This window comes from Mus pahari, chromosome 21 (genome assembly GCF_900095145.1).
Source record: "Mus pahari chromosome 21, PAHARI_EIJ_v1.1, whole genome shotgun sequence".
In the NCBI taxonomy this organism is placed as follows: domain Eukaryota; kingdom Metazoa; phylum Chordata; class Mammalia; order Rodentia; family Muridae; genus Mus; species Mus pahari.
This window is the reverse complement of record NC_034610.1, coordinates 24,544,565-24,562,064: the sequence shown is the minus strand read 5'-3', so window position 1 is coordinate 24,562,064 and position 17,500 is coordinate 24,544,565. Positions and strand designations below refer to the sequence as shown.

Below are 17,500 nucleotides of genomic sequence, written 5' to 3'. Positions count from 1 at the left end.
ACTTAAAAATAAGATAAAAATCTTTTTAAAACTTTCCACAAATGCCGGGGTGAGGTGGTGCACGCCTTTAATCCCAGCACTTGGGAGGCAGAGGCAGGGGATTTCTGAGTTCAAGACCAGCTTGGTCTACAGAGTGAGTTCCAGGACAGCCAGGACTACACAGAGAAACCCTGTCTCAAAGGAAAAAAAAATTTCCAGCAATCAGGAGGTAGAGGGAGGTAGGTCTCCGTGAGTTTGAAGCCAGCCTGGTCTACACAGTGAGAATCTGCACAGTGGGAAGATTCTCCCAGGGCAGAGAAGCAGTTAGAAAGGCCAGGGAGGAGACAGTCACTCGCAAACTAGAGGAGGCAGGTGGGCAACGGGAGAAGACACATGAAGGGATGAGGTCTTGACTTACTTTTTCGTGAGCCGAGGATCCAGAGGAGGGTGCTGAGCCCCATACACAGGCTGAATGCTGAAAGCAGGGAGACACAGGTTCAGTGAGGAAGCTCTGTGCCAGCTGTGAGCCTGGTGTGACACAGAGAAGTCACCTGCTTCCAGGGATGGCACCTGATCATTGGAAAGACAGCAGCCCACCCTTCACGAGAGCCCTCAAGGAGGAGTGTTTCCCCTGGGGAAGTCCCAGTGCCTCAGCACTGACCAGCAAGCAGTCAGCTCTGTCTTTATGGACAGCAGCACAGGGCCAGCAAGATGCCTCGGCTGGTACTGGTGCTTGCTGTCCACGTCCGATGACCATTCCAGCTTGGTGAGTGGTGGAAGGTCACACACAGTCCAGCTAGCCAGGGACAGGCTAGCAGAACAAGAGACCCCACCTCAGGAAGGGTAGGAGGGAGAAGCACCCACCCCCACCCCCAAAGCACTGTTTCCATCCGGAGGAAGCCTATGCAAGCAAGGTCTACAAAGACCTGCTTAAATCTATGTTAAAATCCTCCCTTCTCATGAAATCAATTCTGCTATCAAAAAATAAATAAAAAGGGGGCTGGAGAGGTGGCTTGGCGGTTAAGAGCACTGACTGCTCTTCCAGAGATCCTGAGTTCAATTCCCAGCAACCACATAGTGACTCACAGCCATCTGTAATGGGATCAGACGCCCTCTTCTGGTGTGTCTGAAGACAGCTACAGTGTACTCATATTAATAAAATAAATAAATAAAAATAAATAAAACAAAAGCAAAACCATGTGGCCATCTCTAGGAGGAATGAGAGATGTAGATAACCTAAGGCCCAGTATATTCACTCCAAAATACCTATCTTTAAAAATAAAACTGTGGCCAGGTATGGCGGCACAAACCTTTAATCCCAGCACTCAGGAGGCAGGGGCGGATAGATCTCTGAGTTCGAGGACAGTTTGGTCGATATAGAGTTATAAGCAGCCAGAACTATACAGGAAAACCCAGTCTCCACACACACACACACACACACAAAAAAGTCTCTTTTTCTGTGCGGGGTGTTTGTCTGCATCTATGTCTACGCACTACTTGTGCACCTGATGCCTAAGGCAGTCAGAAATGGGCACTGGATCCTCTGGAGTTTCACTTACAGACAGGTAAGAACTGCCATGTAGATGCTGGAAACTGCTAAATCATCTCTCTAGCCCCTTCTCTCCCAAATACCTACCTTAAGAAAAATACAAAGGCATGCCAGGTGTGGTGGCGCACGCCTTTAATCCCAACACTCAGGAGGCAGAGGCAGGCGGATTTCTAAGTTCGAGGCCAGCCTGGTCTACAAAGTGAGTTCCAGGACAGCCAGGACTACACAGAGAAACCCTGTCTCGAAAAACAAACAAACAAACAAACAAACAAACAAAGAAAAAAGAAAAATACAAAGGCATGTGCTTCAGAGCCATACCTAAAACTATTCAAATCATGAGGGTTCTGAATCTCAAAGGAGAAGCCACTCAATGTCCCTCTCCTAGGACTAGTGAAACAAACTGTAACATGTTAACAGCACACAACAGAGCAGTGACACTAGGGAAGCCTGTGAGTAACAATGTGAATCATGTCTAAGTAACGGAGGGAACATTGTATCTTTCTGTTCTCTACCCCAGTATTTCCGAACCAGAGGCAGGTGGATCTTTGTGAATTTGAGCCCACCCTGTTCTACATAGTGAGTTCAAGGCTAGTCTAGGCTACATGAGACCCTGTCTCAAAACAAGAAATGGCTAGCAGAAAGGAGTGGCTCTCTGTGATGGGCAAGGGGTGAGAACAAACAAGCCAGGGGCTTCTGGGAAATGAATGTGGATGCTCAGTTTTACTCTCCATTAAGCCACCACACCACACATTTGTGTTTCATGTGCTTTGCTGTGGTGTAATATGTCACAATCAAGATGATCTGAGGTTGTCAAGAGGACTCTGAGGGTAATGGCACTTGCTGACAAGTCTGAAGACATAAGTTCAAACCTAGGACCCACAAGATGGAAGGAGATGACCATCACCTCTAACTTGTCCTCTGATATCTGAATGTGTATCATGACATGCACGCACACACACGGGCACGCACGTGCACACACACACACAATAATTATAATCAAAAAAGAGTTACAAATACAATCACTAGATACATAAAATTTCCAAATTATCAGATTACATACAATGGAAGCTCAGTCTAGTCTATATAGTAAATTTTTTACTATTCAATTAGTTTTGTTTTTTGAGACAGGGTTTCTCTGTGTAGCCCTGGATGTCCTGGAACTCATTCAGTAGACCAGGCTGGCCTCAAACCCCTGCCTCTGCCTCCTGAGTGCTGGGATTAAAGGTGTGCACCACCACAGCCTGGGGAAAACTTATTTTAAAAAAAGAAAAGAAAAGAAAAAAAAAAAGAAAAGAAGAGAAAACAGAGGCCAAATTATTCCAATAAATATAAATGGCCTGAACTGAAAAGAAAAAAGATCTCTACCAGCCAGGAGCTAGTTAAATAAATTACATGCATCCTGAAGGAAAGAGACTGTTCTGTTCCCGAGGACATAAAATAAATGCCAACTAAACTGTGTAAGATGTTGTATGAGCCAGTGTGATCTAGAGCAACGGAACTCAGAGAATTAATCTAAAATATAAAAAAAGGGATTTATTAGAATGGCTCACAGGCTGTGGTCCAGCTGGTCCACAATAGCTGTCTACCAACAGAAGGTCCAAGAATCCAGTAGTTGTTCAGTCTGAGAACAACTGTATGTTCTCATGTATGTATGAGAACTGTATGTCTCAGCTGGTCTTCAGTGTGCACCAGAATCACAAAGAAGTAGGCTCTAGGGCTGGCAAGATGGCTCAGTGGGTAAGAGCACTGACTGTTCTTCCAAAGGTCCTGAGTTCAAATCCCAGCAACCACATGGTGGCTCACAACCATCCTCTTCTGGTGTGTCTGAAGACAGCTATAGTGTACTCATTTATAATAATAAATAAATCTTTGAACTGGAGCAAGCAGGGACTGAGTGAGTGGGGCCGACCGGAGTAAGTGGGGCTTGACCGGAGCAAGCAGAGGTCCTAAAATTCAATTCCTAACAACCACATGAAGGCTCACAACCATCTGTATAGCTACAGTGTACTCATTCATATACATTTAAAAAAAAAAAACTTTAAAAAGAAAAAAAGGAGGAGGAAGAGGAGGAGGAAGAGGAAGGGGAGGAGGGGGAAGAGGAGGAGGCGGCAGCGGCGGCGGCGGCGGCGGCGGGGGCAGCTCTAATGCCAGTGAAGGAAGGGACTTGCCAAAGAGAGCAAGAACAATCAGGCAAAGAGAGCAAGCCTCCATGTTCTTTATATGGGGGACCAGCAGAAGGTACGGCCCAGAGTAGAGGTGGATCTTCCCACCTCACAGATCCAGATTAGAAATAGGTCTTCCCTAATTCTCTGAAACGGCTGAGAAACATTTGAAATGTTCAACATCCTTAGCCATCAGGGAAATGTAAATCAAAACTACCTTTCGACTCTACCTGTCATAAGAGCTAAGATCAATAGCACAAGTGACAGCTCATGCTGGCCAGGCTGTGGAGCAAGGGGCCCTCCTCACTGCTGGTGGGGGTGCAGGCTTGTACAGTCACTATGGAAATCGATGTGCTGGTTCCTCAGTAAACTGTGGACAGATTTACCTCAAGACCCAGCTATACCACTCTGGGCATATGCCCAAAAGATGCCCCATCCTACCACAAGAATACCTGTTCAACTATGTTCATAGCAGCTTTATTCATAATGGCCAAAACCTGAAAATAACCCAGATGTCCATCAACTGAAAAATGGATAAAGAAAATGTGGAATATTTATACAATGGATTATTATGCAGCCGTTAGAAAAAAAAATGGTATCAGAAAATATAGGTAAAACAGATGAAATTAGAAAGTTATCCTGAGCAAGGTAGCCCAGACCCAGAAAGACAGCAGGCTCCGCACTCACTTCTTTTTTTTTTTTTTTTTCCAAAGATTTATTTATTTATTATATGTAAGAACAGTGTAGCCGTCTTCAGACACTCCAGAAGAGGGAGTCAGATCTTGTTAAGGATGGTTGTGAGCCACCATGTGGTTGCTGGGATTTGAACTCTGCACCTTTGGAAGAGCAGTCGGGTGCTCTTACCTGCTGAGCCATCTCACCAGCCCTCCGCACTCACTTCTAAGTGGATGGTGGCTGTTAAGGATAATCACACTACAATCCACAGACCCAGAGAGGCTAAGGAACAAAGAGGGTCCAACGGGAAACACAATACACTTTATGGTGGATTGGGGTGAGTATAGGAAGAGTCAGGTGGGGTAGGGAGAGATGCCTGGACTTGAGGAGCATTTAGGGGATGACGTGGAAACTTCCTGGAACCTATGAGGATGACCCTAGTGAGGACTCCTAGTAATGGAAGATATGGATCCTGAACTGGTCATCTTCAGTTACCTGGCGAGGCTCCCAGTGGTAGAACTGGGGCCCCAACCCAGCCATAAAACCTTCCACCTGTCCTGCCAGCAAGATGTGCTAGGCCATAGTGGCTCAGAGCGTGTGAGAGTAGCCAACATGAGGCCCAAGCCACAAGAGGGAACCCATGCCCAACATTGCCTGGATGGCCAGGAACTAAGCCAAGAGACCCATGGTAGAACTAACATGATGGACCAAAAGAAAAAAAAGTCAATGAAATATCCTGCCATACTCATATATACTCATAGACCAGTGCCTAGCCCACTCAGGAAGCCCCCTCCAGCAGCTGACGGGAGCAGATGCTAACACTCACACCCAAACATTAGCTGGAGCTCACAGAACCCTTGGGAAGACGGGAGGGAAGGTTGTGGGAGGCAGAGGGATCAAAGACACCAGGAGAACATGGCCCACAGAGTCAACTAAGCAGAGCTCATAGGGGTTCACAGAGACTGAAGTGACAGCCTGCATGCGTCTCTGCTAGGTCATCTGCATACACACTGCGGTTGTTAGCTTGAGATGTTTGCAGGACTCCTAACTGTGGAAGACATGGTGTGCCTGACTCTTTTGCCTGCTCTTAAGACCCTTTTTCTCCTACTGGGTTACCTCATTCATCCAGCCTTGATGTGAGAGTTTGTGCCTGGTCTTATAGCATCTTGTTATGGCGTTCAGATGACATCACTGGGAGGCCTGCTCTTCTCTGAAGGGAAATGGAGGAGCAGTGGATCTGGGGGAGAAGGGAGGTGGGGGGAGTGGGAAGAGGGGAGGGAGGGGGGCTACAGTCGGGATGTATTATGAGAGAAGAATAATTTTTTTTTAAAAAAAAGTGGTCTTCTCACTTCAAAAGATTAAGAAAGAAAGAAAGAAAGAAAGAAAGAAAGAAAGAAAGAAAGAAAGAAAGAAAGAAAGAAAGAAAGAAAGAAAAATCAGCCAGGGGGTGGTGGCACACACCTTTAATCCCAGCTCTCAGGAGGCAGAGGCAGGTGGATTGTTTGAGTTCGAGGCCAGCCTGGTCTACTAGAGAGTGAGTTCCAGGATGGCCAGGGCTACACAGAGAAATTCTATTTGGAAAAATAAAGAAAGGAAGATAGGGAGGGAGGGAGGGAGGGAGGGAGGGCGTTCTCTCACAGGTATACCCAGCCACTGGGTTTTAGTTGACTCCAGATGTAGACAACCAAGAATAGCATCACAGATGCAGAACTTTAAGCATAATGACTACATATATTTTGCAATAGTACTAAAACTGAAAGGTGTTCACACTTGTATCTTAGAGTTTGAGGGGGACACCAGTGTGGGTGGAGAGGCTACAGAGCGGGACCAGCCTCAGGGGGAGCACTTGTTCTCCCTGCAAACAAGTCCCTCTCTGACTCAGCAGCATCTGTAAGCAGCACCTTTATATGATACAGACTACACAGTCCTGAAAGGGCTGGGAGGCTTGGCACAGCTCCTGGGGGGGGGGGAGCAGCCTGTGGGGTGAGTCCACACACACAAGCAAACACAGCACACACTGCCAAGAGACCATGGCTTGCTTCCTCCCTCCCATGTTTACAATTTAATCCTCATCCAATGTTTAGAAAACAGAATGGGTCGGGCAGTGGTGGCTCACACCTTTAATACCAGCATTTGGGAGACAGAGGCAGGCGGATTTCTGAGTTCAAGGCCAGCCTGGTCTACAGAGTGAGTTCCAGGACTACACAGAAAAACTCTGTCTCGGGAAAACAAAACAAAACAAAAAAAACAGAATGTGTGTGTGCACGCATGTGCATATGCATCACATGAGTGCCCTCAGAGACCAGAAGAAAGCATAAGATCCACTGGAACTGGAACTGGAACTGGAACTGGAATTGGAGTTAGGGATAGCCGTATGGGGGCTGGGAATTGAACTCAGGAACTCTGGAAGAGCAGTCAGCGCTCTTAACTGCTGAGCCATCTCTCCAGCCCCCAAGCTCACCCACCATTTTTGATTCTTATGACAGAGGAAATCCTTAAGATGCTTCCCGAAACGAATCTAGGCCAGTCAATCATTTCCACAGGCTATCATGTTATTTTTTAGAGTAGCATATAAGATCTTAGACATCATTGTGGCAGTTTCAGACACAGTGTGCACACTTGTTTCTTTCTGGAGTTCAGAGGGAATCTACACACACACACACACACACACACACACACACACACACGTCTGAGTTCAGGACAGTCTTCAGCTCTAAGAATGTCGATTCCCTAATCTCTGTGGCAGATTACTGATTTGTTCCACAGACCATCCATCTCAGAGGTGCTAACCCTGAAAGGATGGGATGTGTTCCTATCATTTCTGAGGTGGAGGAAAAGGACGGGAAGAATCCAAGAGGTGCCAGAGTACAGGGGAAGTCTCGCTTACAGAGAGAGGTAGAAGGGACTTACACAAGAACAAAAATTAAAACACCACTTAGGGGGCTGGTGAGATGGCTCAGCGGGTAAGAGCACCCGACTGCTCTTCCAAAGGTGCAGAGTTCAAATCCCAGCAACCACATGGTGGCTCACAACCATCTGTAACAAGACCTGATGCCCTCTTCTGGAGTGTCTGAAGACAGCTACAGTGTACTTACATATAATAAATAAATAAATCTTAAAAAAACAAAAAACAACAACAACAAAAAAAACACCACTTAGAGCCAGCAACCACGGCTTGCATTGTAACATTTTCAGAACCTCCCAGGTTCAAGCATTGCACTTTCAGGTCCAGAGCCCTCTCTTAAATGCTACAAGGCAGAAGGGTGCCACCAGGTCAGCCAAGTTAGCTGACTGGATAAATAAGTAAGACCTTCAAATCCTCTCTGAGAAAAAGCATAGCGAATCATACGGACCAGAGGCCATCAGCCACCAAGGAAGAGGCTCTCCCACTTCCAGGAGACGATTTCTCAAAGGCCCTGGCGAAGGCAGAAAGGCCCTGATAAATGACGACCCTTAGCCGCAGAGGCACCGGAGCCTAAATCGAATTTGTTGGCATGTTCCTGAACTAGACTATGATGTATCTGAACCAGGGACACTTTGTATAATAAATCAATTTGCTGAAGCTCAGTGAAGACAGGTGGGAAGTTATAAAAGGAAGAGAAACCAAGATTATTGCAGGGGCCTGACGAAGACAGACTACAGAGCGGGAGAGCAAAGGTGCCCAGCTACTGACTTTACAATTCACCTAATGCGGACCTGGAGAGCCGGCTCAGGGGTTAAGAGTGCTGGCTGCTCTTCCAGAAGATGAGGGTTCAATTCCCAGCAACCACACGCTAGCTCAAAACTCCATTTCCAGAAGATCTGACAATCTTTTCTGTCCCAGACATACACAAAATAATTCAAAAAAATTTTAAATAATTCGCCTACGAGCCTGTGCCAGCCAGGCTCCTTGAGACCCATACACTTGGAACAAGCTGGTCAACACTCCACCTCAGAGCAGGCATTTGCCCTGTGGCTGGCTGGGATGGGGTGGTGGTATACATCTGCAATTCTAGAACGTAGCAGGCTGAAGCTAGCCTTGGCTACATAGAGTACACCAGGCCAGTCTAGACAACACTCTGAGGTTCCACCTAATTGCCTGAAGTGTAAAAGGATTTCACCGCCATTTTCAGGCAGAAAGGAAAGTGCAAGGAAAAGATAGTACACCCCACGGGTGATGGGTCTGCTCTCTAACACTGCCACGTTCCAGCCCGGGAGACATAAATCACTGGGGAGACACTGATGTCTGTCACTGTCCCTCCCTAGCAGCCAGCTACACCCTATGGTACAAGGACCCTTCTGTCCATTGCCAGTCTTCACTGTTTTTTTTTCCTTCTCTTTGTTATTCTTGTGCACTGTGTCTAAGTATAGATGCCATGCCGTATGGCTAGAGGTCAGATGGCAACTTCCAAGAGACACCCCTTCAACCAAAGGTTCTAGGGATCGAATTCAGGCTGTCGGGTCTGGAGGAGCAAGTCTCTTACCTACTGAGCACATCACTAGCCCTAATTAATGTCTATGTGTCTCCCTCTTCCTCCCCTTCTTCCTCCTCCTCCTTCCCCCTACTCTTCTCTGTCTTGTGTAGCTGGAGAGATCAAGGGCTTCAGCTCAGAGACCCAGCCCAGCAGGCTCACTCCACACCTGGCTGTCCTCACTGAGCCACAGGTCTCCACCCAGCTTCAAGGCAGCTTTATCTGATCACAACATGACAGATGCTTACCGGAAAAACCGGAAAGCCAGCCAGCTGTTTCTCTTCAGCAGGGGGAGCACCAACGCTGAGCAGATCTTCAGCTTCTAGAAAGCTGGTGGCCTCTGGACTTCCTCATGGCACGTTGGCATGCAGCACCCACCAGCGGGCACTTAACCAGCCCAAGAGGGTAAAGTCAGAGCTCCCAGGCCTGCTCTCTGCCTCAGCCAACTCCTCTCTGGTACACCTGAAAGCTGCAGACTAACAGCTGCTGCCCAGACACCACCACACATGCTCTGAAGGGACAGCATGCAGCCAAGGGGCTGGCCTCTGCCACGTTAGAGAAGACAAGCCCATGAAGAGTGCTGCCAGGGGTTTCTTACCCAGTTGTGACCCCGGGAAAGACTTGTTAGGAAAGACCCAGCAGCAACGGAAGCTGAGCAAACTCCAGAATAGAACGGCACATTTTAAATGTCAAGAGCTTTGGCAACAGGACTCCATTCACACGGGTGCTCCGTGGAGTCTCCCAGCCCCCGAGGTTGGCTGTTTCAGCAATAATCCAGTACCTTCTATAGTCACTTTATCAGCAAAAACATTTCCAAGCCAAAAATCTAACAGCCCTGCCCAGGCAAACACCAGCCGTTTCATCAGTCTACTATCAGATTCCTAAAAGCTATGAAAAGCCAGGCATGGTCTTTAATCCCAGCACTTGGGAGGCAGAGGCAGGCAGATCTCTGAGTTCGAGGCCAGCCTGGTCTACAGAGTGAGTTCCAGGACAGTCAGGGCTATACAGAGAAACCCTGTCTCAAAAAAAAAAAAAAAAAAAAAAAGCTATGAAAAGAACCGAATGACAGGGAGAGACCTTAGTTACAAGTCCCTGCTGACTTCAGGAACCACCATTTCCCAACTTGTACTTTTCTCTCTCCCCCTCTGCCCCAGTAGGGGACAGAACCCAGTGCTGGCCAGACTGCCTCATCCCAAGCATCTCAATAACAATTTTTTTCCTCATCTCACGTTGTCCAGGGTCCAGACTGTAGTTCAACTCCTGATTCTCCTGCCTCCACCGCACAAATTCTAAGATTCTAGACAGCGGGGGACCAGCACTCAGCTTCGTTCAATACTAATAACCTCAACTTTAATACTAATCATGACTCCCTTGAGTTTTGTTTTGAGATTGGTGTAGCACAAGTTATCTCCAACTCCACATGTAGCTAAGGCTATGCCTGAACTTCTGCCCACCCTGCCTCACCCTCCAGTACTGTGATTGCAAGCATGCGCCACCTCCATTCCACTTGGCTTTATGCGGTGCTGGGAACTGAACCCAGCACTTCTTCCCACGTACTTCCCAAGTGCTCTACCAACTGAGCCACACCCCAGCCCTCCTGGACTTTAAAAACAAGCATTTGAGGGTCACAGAGATGGCTCTGCTCATAAGCGTCATTTCTTTCAAAGGACCAGGCAGGATTCAGATCCGAGCACCAGAGGTTCACAACTGTCTCTAACTCCAGATCCAGATGACCCAACGCACTCTTCTGGCCTCCATAGGCACTGCATGCACGTGCCACAGACACAACTCCCATACACAGAAAATAAAAAAGAAATAACATCTCAGGAAAAATTACTAGCAAGTTTTTTTGCTTAAAAACAAGAGAAGGTCTAGCAGCAGGCCCGTTAACAAGGGTGTGGGGGAGCGAGAGGCTGGCACTGCCATGGTCTCTCCTATGCCCTTTGAGACTCCATGGACTGCAGAAGCGCCAACAGACAGGGCACGAGGGTGGGGGGTGGGGGGCAAGGAGTCCCGAAGTCTACTCTGTGGCCCGGGAAAGTCGACCTCCCATCTCTCCTCACTTTTCTCATCTCCAGGGGTCTTAGTCCAGAGTCCTAGTGTCCGACAGCTTTGCCACACTCGGCTGCTCCCCTCCCCCCAGGGCCAGTGATTTGCTACTTTCAAAAGGACAGCACACAAGAGCCCACCTTCTGCAGCAGTCAAGAGCCAAGCACGCCTGGCGATGTGTAATGTGATGATGCTCATTCACAAGTGGTCCAGACCTCGAGGCCCACTCAGCCCAAGCCTCTCACTCCAGACAGAAGGAAACCAGGTATGGCGGAGCTCAGTGTTCTGTTGTCAAACTTGGCTTATTTTTTTTATTACTCTGTGTGTGTGTATGTGTGTGTGTGTGTGTGTGTGTGTGTTGCGCACGTGTACCTAACAGACATATGGAGACCAGAGGACAACTTGGGAAGTCAGTTCTCTCCTTCCACTGTGCAGGTCCTGGGGACTGAACTCGGGTCTTCAGGCTTGGTGGTGGGGGCCTTTGCCCACTAGCCTCTTCATTTGGGAGTGGCCCCTCCTCCCTCTCCCAACTCCCACCAGCCAATGATCTGCACAGTCTCAGGGAGCTGACCACTGTTCTTCCCTACTCCCTGCCCCAGACCAGCCCTCACTACTGTGCTCACTGTGAATACTGGGGATTAGTGCTGCAAGGTCTGGCTGTGTATGACACAGCTGAGAAAGGTATTTGTCCCACTATCTAGCCACCTTCCTGACACTGAGTGGATAAAAGCGGTAGGGAGGTGAATGTCCTATAGCCACTGAAGACAGAGGACCAAGTCACCCACTTTCCCAGGCTGGGCTAGAATGGTTTTTCCTGATGCTGGGACTGACCCTTGACCTCAAGGTCTCAGAGGAGAGTGCTACTGCTGAGCTACACCCCCCACCCTCGACTCTCTTTTTAGTTTTTTTGTTTTGTTTTGTTTTGTTTTTTGAGATAAGTCATCCAGGCAAGCAGGTTACTGAGCCTGCATTGTGTACATAGGTCCATTTTGTAACAATGATGTATGCTGCCCTATCTGCACACACATCAATACAGCAGTAGTCTAGGCTGGGTGTGCTGGCACAGACCTTTAATCTCAGCATCCAGAGGCAGGGGCAGTGGGTTGTAGTGATTTTTATTGTTGTTTTGGGTTTTGTTTTATTTTGATTTTTCTTTTCTCTTTTTTAAAGATTTATTTATTATTATTTGTAAGTACACTGAAGCTGTCTTCAGACACTTTTTCTTCTCTCTCTGGCTCCACTTGCTGATTGTTTTGTTTGTTTGTTTTTTATTTTTTTTTTGAGACAGGGTTTCTCTGTATAGCCTTGGCTGTCCTGGTACTCACTTTGTAGACCAGGCCGGCCTCAAACTCAGAAATCCGTCTGCCTCTGCCTCCCGAGAGCTGGGATTAAAGGCGTGCGCCACCACGCCTGGCCGCTGATTGGTTTTTCAAGTCAAGGTTTCTCTGTGTAGCTCTGGCTGTCCTGGAACTTGCACATAGAGCCCTCTGTGAATTTTGTTTGTTTGTTTGTTTGTTTTTATTTTTCAAGATAGGGTTACTCTGTGTCACCCTTGCTGCTCTAAAATTCACTCTGTAGACAAGGCTGACCTCCAACTCTGCCTCTGCCTCTGCTCCCTACCCTGCCCCCCAGGACTGGGATTAAAAGTGTGTTCCACCTTTTTGGCTCTCAGTGAATTTAAGGCCATCCTGGTCTACACAGTGAGTCCCAGGCTAACCAGAGTATATCATAAGACACTGTCTAAAAATAAATATTCTTCAGAATGTCTTGAAATGAGGGGCAGGAGAGATGGCTCAGGGGTTAAGAGCACTAGCTGGCTGTTCTTGCAGAAGACCTGGGTTCAGTTCTCAGAAGCCACATGGTGGCTCTCGGTCATCTGCAATTTCAGTTCCAAGGGATCTACTGCCCTCTTCTGACTTCTGCAGGCTCTGACACACATGATCCACTTACATCCATGCAGACTAACAAAACTTTAGCAGAGAGGGGATGATGGCTCCACAGTTGAGAGCACATCACTCTTGCAGAGTACCCAAAAGTTTGGTTCCTGGTACCTACAAGACAGCTCATACCATTCTGGTTCCAGGGGGCTCCAAATTGCTTTTATGCCCTCTGCCACCAACACTGGGTATGCACATGATATACATACATGCAGGCAAAATGCTTAACACTTAAAATAAATATATGCTGGCCTGGTGGTGGACACCTTTGATCCCCACCCTTAGGAGGCAATGGCAGGTGGATCTCTCTGAGTTTGACACCAGCCTGGTCTATACTGTGAGTTCTAGGCAAGCTAAGGAAACTTAGTGAGATCCTATCTCAAAACACAAACTGCAGGGCTGTGGTGATGCATGTGTTTAATCCCAGCACTTGGGAGGCACAGGCAAGCTGACGATCTCTGTGAGTTCAAGGCCAGCCTTGGTCTACGTAGTTGAGTTCCTATACAGCCAGAGCTACATAATGAAAGTCTGTCTCAAAACAAACAAAACTTAAAGAATGCTTTGGGGTTTTTCCTTTTAAAGATTTATTCGTGTATTTGTATGTAGACGGGTGCTCTATCTGCACGTTCACCTGCATGACAGAAGAGGACATCAGCCTCGTTATGGATGTTTGCGAACTCCTGGCTGCTGGGAATTAAACTCAGCACCTCTGGAAGAGCAGCCAGTGCTCTTAACAGCTGAGCCATCTCTCCAGCCCACTTGGGTTATTTTTGGTTTGTTTGGTTGGTTGGTTGGTTTTTGGTTGTTTTTTTTTTGTTTTTTGTTTTTTTGAACTTAGGCTACTCTAACAAAATCTCTACTTTCTGTCGCTAAAGTCGCTCTGTCATAATCAAAGAAACTGAAAGTTTCAACTTGGACTTTTCTTACCTCTTAAACTGCAAAGAAGAGAAAAGTAGCTGTCTTTCTATATCTCTGAGGACCCAGCACATGCTCGTTCATCCGCCAACTCACGAAAAAACTTCTCCAGACTCAAAAGAGTTTAGACATAAAAGTTCTGTTCTGGAACCAAAACACCTTCTATGGAAACCAACACCAGCTTCTCCCAACAGCCCTGAGCCCTGTCTGGGGCTCTCTGCCAAGAGTGTACAGGGGACAATACCTCCCTCACCAGGCAAGGTATGGATCATGGCAACATTTTTATGCCTTTATAATAAAGGAGACAAATAACTAGCTCTGGGGAGCTGAGACACAGCCTTTTAAATGTCTGCTTGCTCTAATAACAAGAGGACAATTAATAATGACTATTTATAGAGCAAGTACAGTGTACTAAATAAACCCTGTCCTGTGTTCTTTACAAATAGGGCGTTTTGGTCAGCCTTCGGGGAACGCTGAGGGGAGAGGTTTTAGTCCCCACTTCATAGGAAACTGAAACTTAAATAGATTGTGAGTCCTACAGGTCAGAGAATCTGAATGATGAGGTTGATGATGTTGATGATGATGGTGACAGTGATAATGATAATAAATATGATAAATGGCAGTGATCTGGACTCCAAGATTCATGCCTCTGTGCTCTATGTTTCAGAGATTTGAAGAAACTGAAGAATCTTCCTAGCTAGCAAAAGCAATGCTTTGGGGCCATCAAAAGGGCTCAGCAGAAAATGATGCTTGCGGCTAAGCCTGATGACCTGAGTTCAAGCCCTGAGATCCACGGGGTGGAAGTAGAGAACTGACTCCTGTAAACTGTCCTCTGACCTCTATGTGAGCACTGCGGCACACACACACACACACACACACACACACACACTGATTAAGTAGATGAATAAATATAATTATTTAAAGTAGTACTTTTAAAAAGTTGACTTCCTGTAGGCCAGTAGAAGAAATAAAGAAAACAAAAGGCCATTAATGCACCACATCTGGCAGTCCAAAGGCACAAAGACCATCCATCACCCATTGTCCTCACCCCTGCTTCCTGACGTCACCATTCTCCCAATGATCGTTATCTTAGGATATCAAAATGAAATGACCCCTCCAGAGCAAACTCCCAGAGAAGAGCAGTCTGTGCAGCTGGAGAGCTCACTCAAGCAGGAAGGAAAAGAAATCTGTGGCAGGAAGCGGACGGAGCTTAGCTAAACACAGTGTCACTGTTCAATGTGTGAACACCCTAACCCCACAGCACTTCAACCCAAAGCTACCTTTGCCTCCCCTGCTATTATATTAACACACATTGCTAAAACCTGGTCCCTCAACTTTCTCCACATGCATAATGACAGCTCAGAAAAGTGACACAGCCAATGCTGACTCTCAGTTTCTCTTTCGCTTGAAGAAGGGGGCGGGGGCTGTGTGTAGCTCAGTGGCAGAGTGTCTTCAACAGTGTGAAGAGAGAATCAAAAGGGGGAGAGAGACAGGGAGGGGAAGAGAAGAGTGGGAGGTCACAGTTCAAAGGAGTACACCTGAACGAAAAAGACTTAACAGGCAAACCACTAAGGGAAGAACCCGTGAGGGCTATGACCAGACACAAACTCTAACACCAAGTGGCCTGTGGCTGGCAGAAACCTTAAATTCAGTAGTGAAACACATAGGGCTTTCATTTTTCAGGACACCACCCAAAACAAACGGAACAGGTAAGCCAAAGGCAGACTGACTGAGAGACAACTGCTCAGAGTGTCAACATACACCAACAAGAGAAAGAAACGCTAAGAAAATAAGTTGCTTGAGAGGCCTGCTCTCCAACAAAACTGAAGAATAAAAGAACTTAATGTATCCACACGGAAAGATCATCAGTTCTGGGGGGGGGGGGTGTCACACAAGTGATTAGAAAATGCCAGAAAGAGTAACTTACTCTCCACCCTGCGGCCACCCTGTAATAATTCCTCAAGAGAAAGGACCAACTCAAGACAGAGTAAGGTCAGGCTTGAGAATTCCCCCTCCCCTGTCTTGCTCATACCCCTGCAGGCCTGCCCCAGGCTCTCCCAGGCTCTCCCATCAGAACCCCTGGGAAGTCCAAGGGAAGACAGGAATGTGATGGGCTGGGAACCAAGGCCATGGGGCCACCAACCCTCATGCGAGCAGCCACCCATGCTGTTGGAGACCCCTGAGGAGTTCTGCACAAAGTCGGGAGCGGTCTGCAGGTGGCCCTCCACGGCCACGCTGACAATGGCAACTCGCCCAACTCCACTGCCCCTCACACTGGGTCCCCCCGACACCTCCCAGCTGAGGTTCCCCGCCCCCAGACCCCAGTCTGCACCCCACACCCCAGCTGGCCAGGCTCCTCTGATTGACAGCTGCTCCAGCCTGGGCTATCCGGACACCAGCCCTCCGGCCCCGGGGGCGCCCCAAGACGGAGGGAATTCGGGGACTAGGATCTGGAAGGCTTTGGGTCCAATCCCCACTCCCCTCAGCGTCCCGGGCTCACCTCCCCGGCAGCTTGGCGCTCCTCTTCCAGAACTGCTTGCTGTTCTCGGCGGCCATCGCTCCGGCCCGGGGGAAGGCCTGGTCGGTGGGTCACGGGGGCGCCCCGCGACAGGCCCCCGGGACCCCGCAATCTGAGGGCCAGCCCAGGCCGCTTCCCCGCCGCCGGTCACCCGCTCCCAGCTCCTAGGGGCGCCATCTTGGATGTGGGCACTCCCCCCGCCCAGCGCCGTTGCCATTGGTGGGCTGAGCAGGCCGCTGGGCGGATGGACCAATGAGGATCCGGGATCCTGCGGGCCGCTGAAGCCCCGCGGCAACGTCAGGGGCTGGGCACACAGGTGGGCCGGGGAGGCGGGGTTTATATGGGCAGGAAGGCGGGGCTGAAAGTTCCTACTCCCCGGAGGCAGAGAACCAGGTACTGCTGGGAAGAAGTAGATGGACTGTTGCCTTTGATGGGCTGAGGTTCTGGGGTTGTCTTGGAGGAGAGGGGTAAGGAGAAACCATAAAGGAAGGCCTCATGTAATGATGAAGACCATTTTTGAATGTCCCTCACCTCAATGGCACCCAGGGCAGTAACACACACACACACACACACACACACACACACACACACACACCCCGCCTTGTTCCCTTATCCCAATTTCTCAGAGGATAGTTCCGGTCATACTCCAGAGCAGGTAACTGTTGTATGAGTAGCAGTTGATTTATCAGACTCCCCCTTTCTTCCGCTAACTGAACTTCGTGATGTAATCCCTTCCTCGTGTCTGACTCTTTCTGGTTATGAGGATCCAGATACTGAGAGGTCATGCTTAGGAAATACTATTTTATCCTCCAAGTAGCATTTTCTCTAAGGACGTTGGACATCTCCATAGCAACAATCAGGAAGATGAAGGACGTACCCCCAATATCCTCAGCTCCTTTATTAATCAGTTATAAATCTTCCATCTATAGATTCATTTTTCAATCTAATTTTGACTCAGAATGAGATCTAATTTTAGCATGTTGTCTCCTTTGGGTGTCATGTCAATGACTACCTCTCTTTTTTGAGTGTGTCCTGGGACATTTGGGGGAAGATGGAGGGTACTTCCTTTTTCTACTCCAAAGAAATGTTTGTTCAGACAAGGAACTGTGGATGCGTGCGGGCTACTGCTCAATCCATCTCTGTACAAACACCCTAGGTTTTCTAAATATTGAAAAATATATTACATTTATTCAGTGTATGTGTGTGTGTGTGTGTGTGTGTGTGAGAGAGAGAGAGAGAGAGAGAGAGAGAGAGAGAGAGAGAGA

General features: G+C 48.0%; 2 protein-coding genes across 4 annotated transcripts in view; one reads left to right on the top strand and one right to left on the bottom strand.

Annotated features, from left to right (window-relative positions):
• Positions 1-16,418, bottom strand: part of Tbc1d22b (TBC1 domain family member 22B) — a 58,496-nt gene extending 42,078 nt beyond the window's left edge. The window contains exons 1-2 of one of the 2 annotated variants that reach the window (XM_021221065.2): positions 16,218-16,418; positions 398-454 (exon numbers count right to left, since the gene is read on the bottom strand). In XM_021221065.2, coding sequence (XP_021076724.1) covers positions 398-454; positions 16,218-16,273 — 113 coding nt within the window. In that variant the 5' untranslated portion in view covers positions 16,274-16,418. The remainder of the gene's footprint in view (positions 1-397; positions 455-16,217) is intronic. The other variant, XM_029533082.1, reaches the window with a different exon arrangement.
• A 200-nt stretch (positions 16,419-16,618) lies between these two features.
• Tmem217 (transmembrane protein 217) overlaps positions 16,619-17,500 on the top strand; it is a 25,934-nt gene continuing 25,052 nt past the window's right edge. For both annotated transcript variants that reach the window (XM_021221783.1, XM_021221782.1), the window contains exon 1: positions 16,619-16,702. The gene's annotated coding sequence lies outside the window, so the exon portion shown is untranslated. The remainder of the gene's footprint in view (positions 16,703-17,500) is intronic.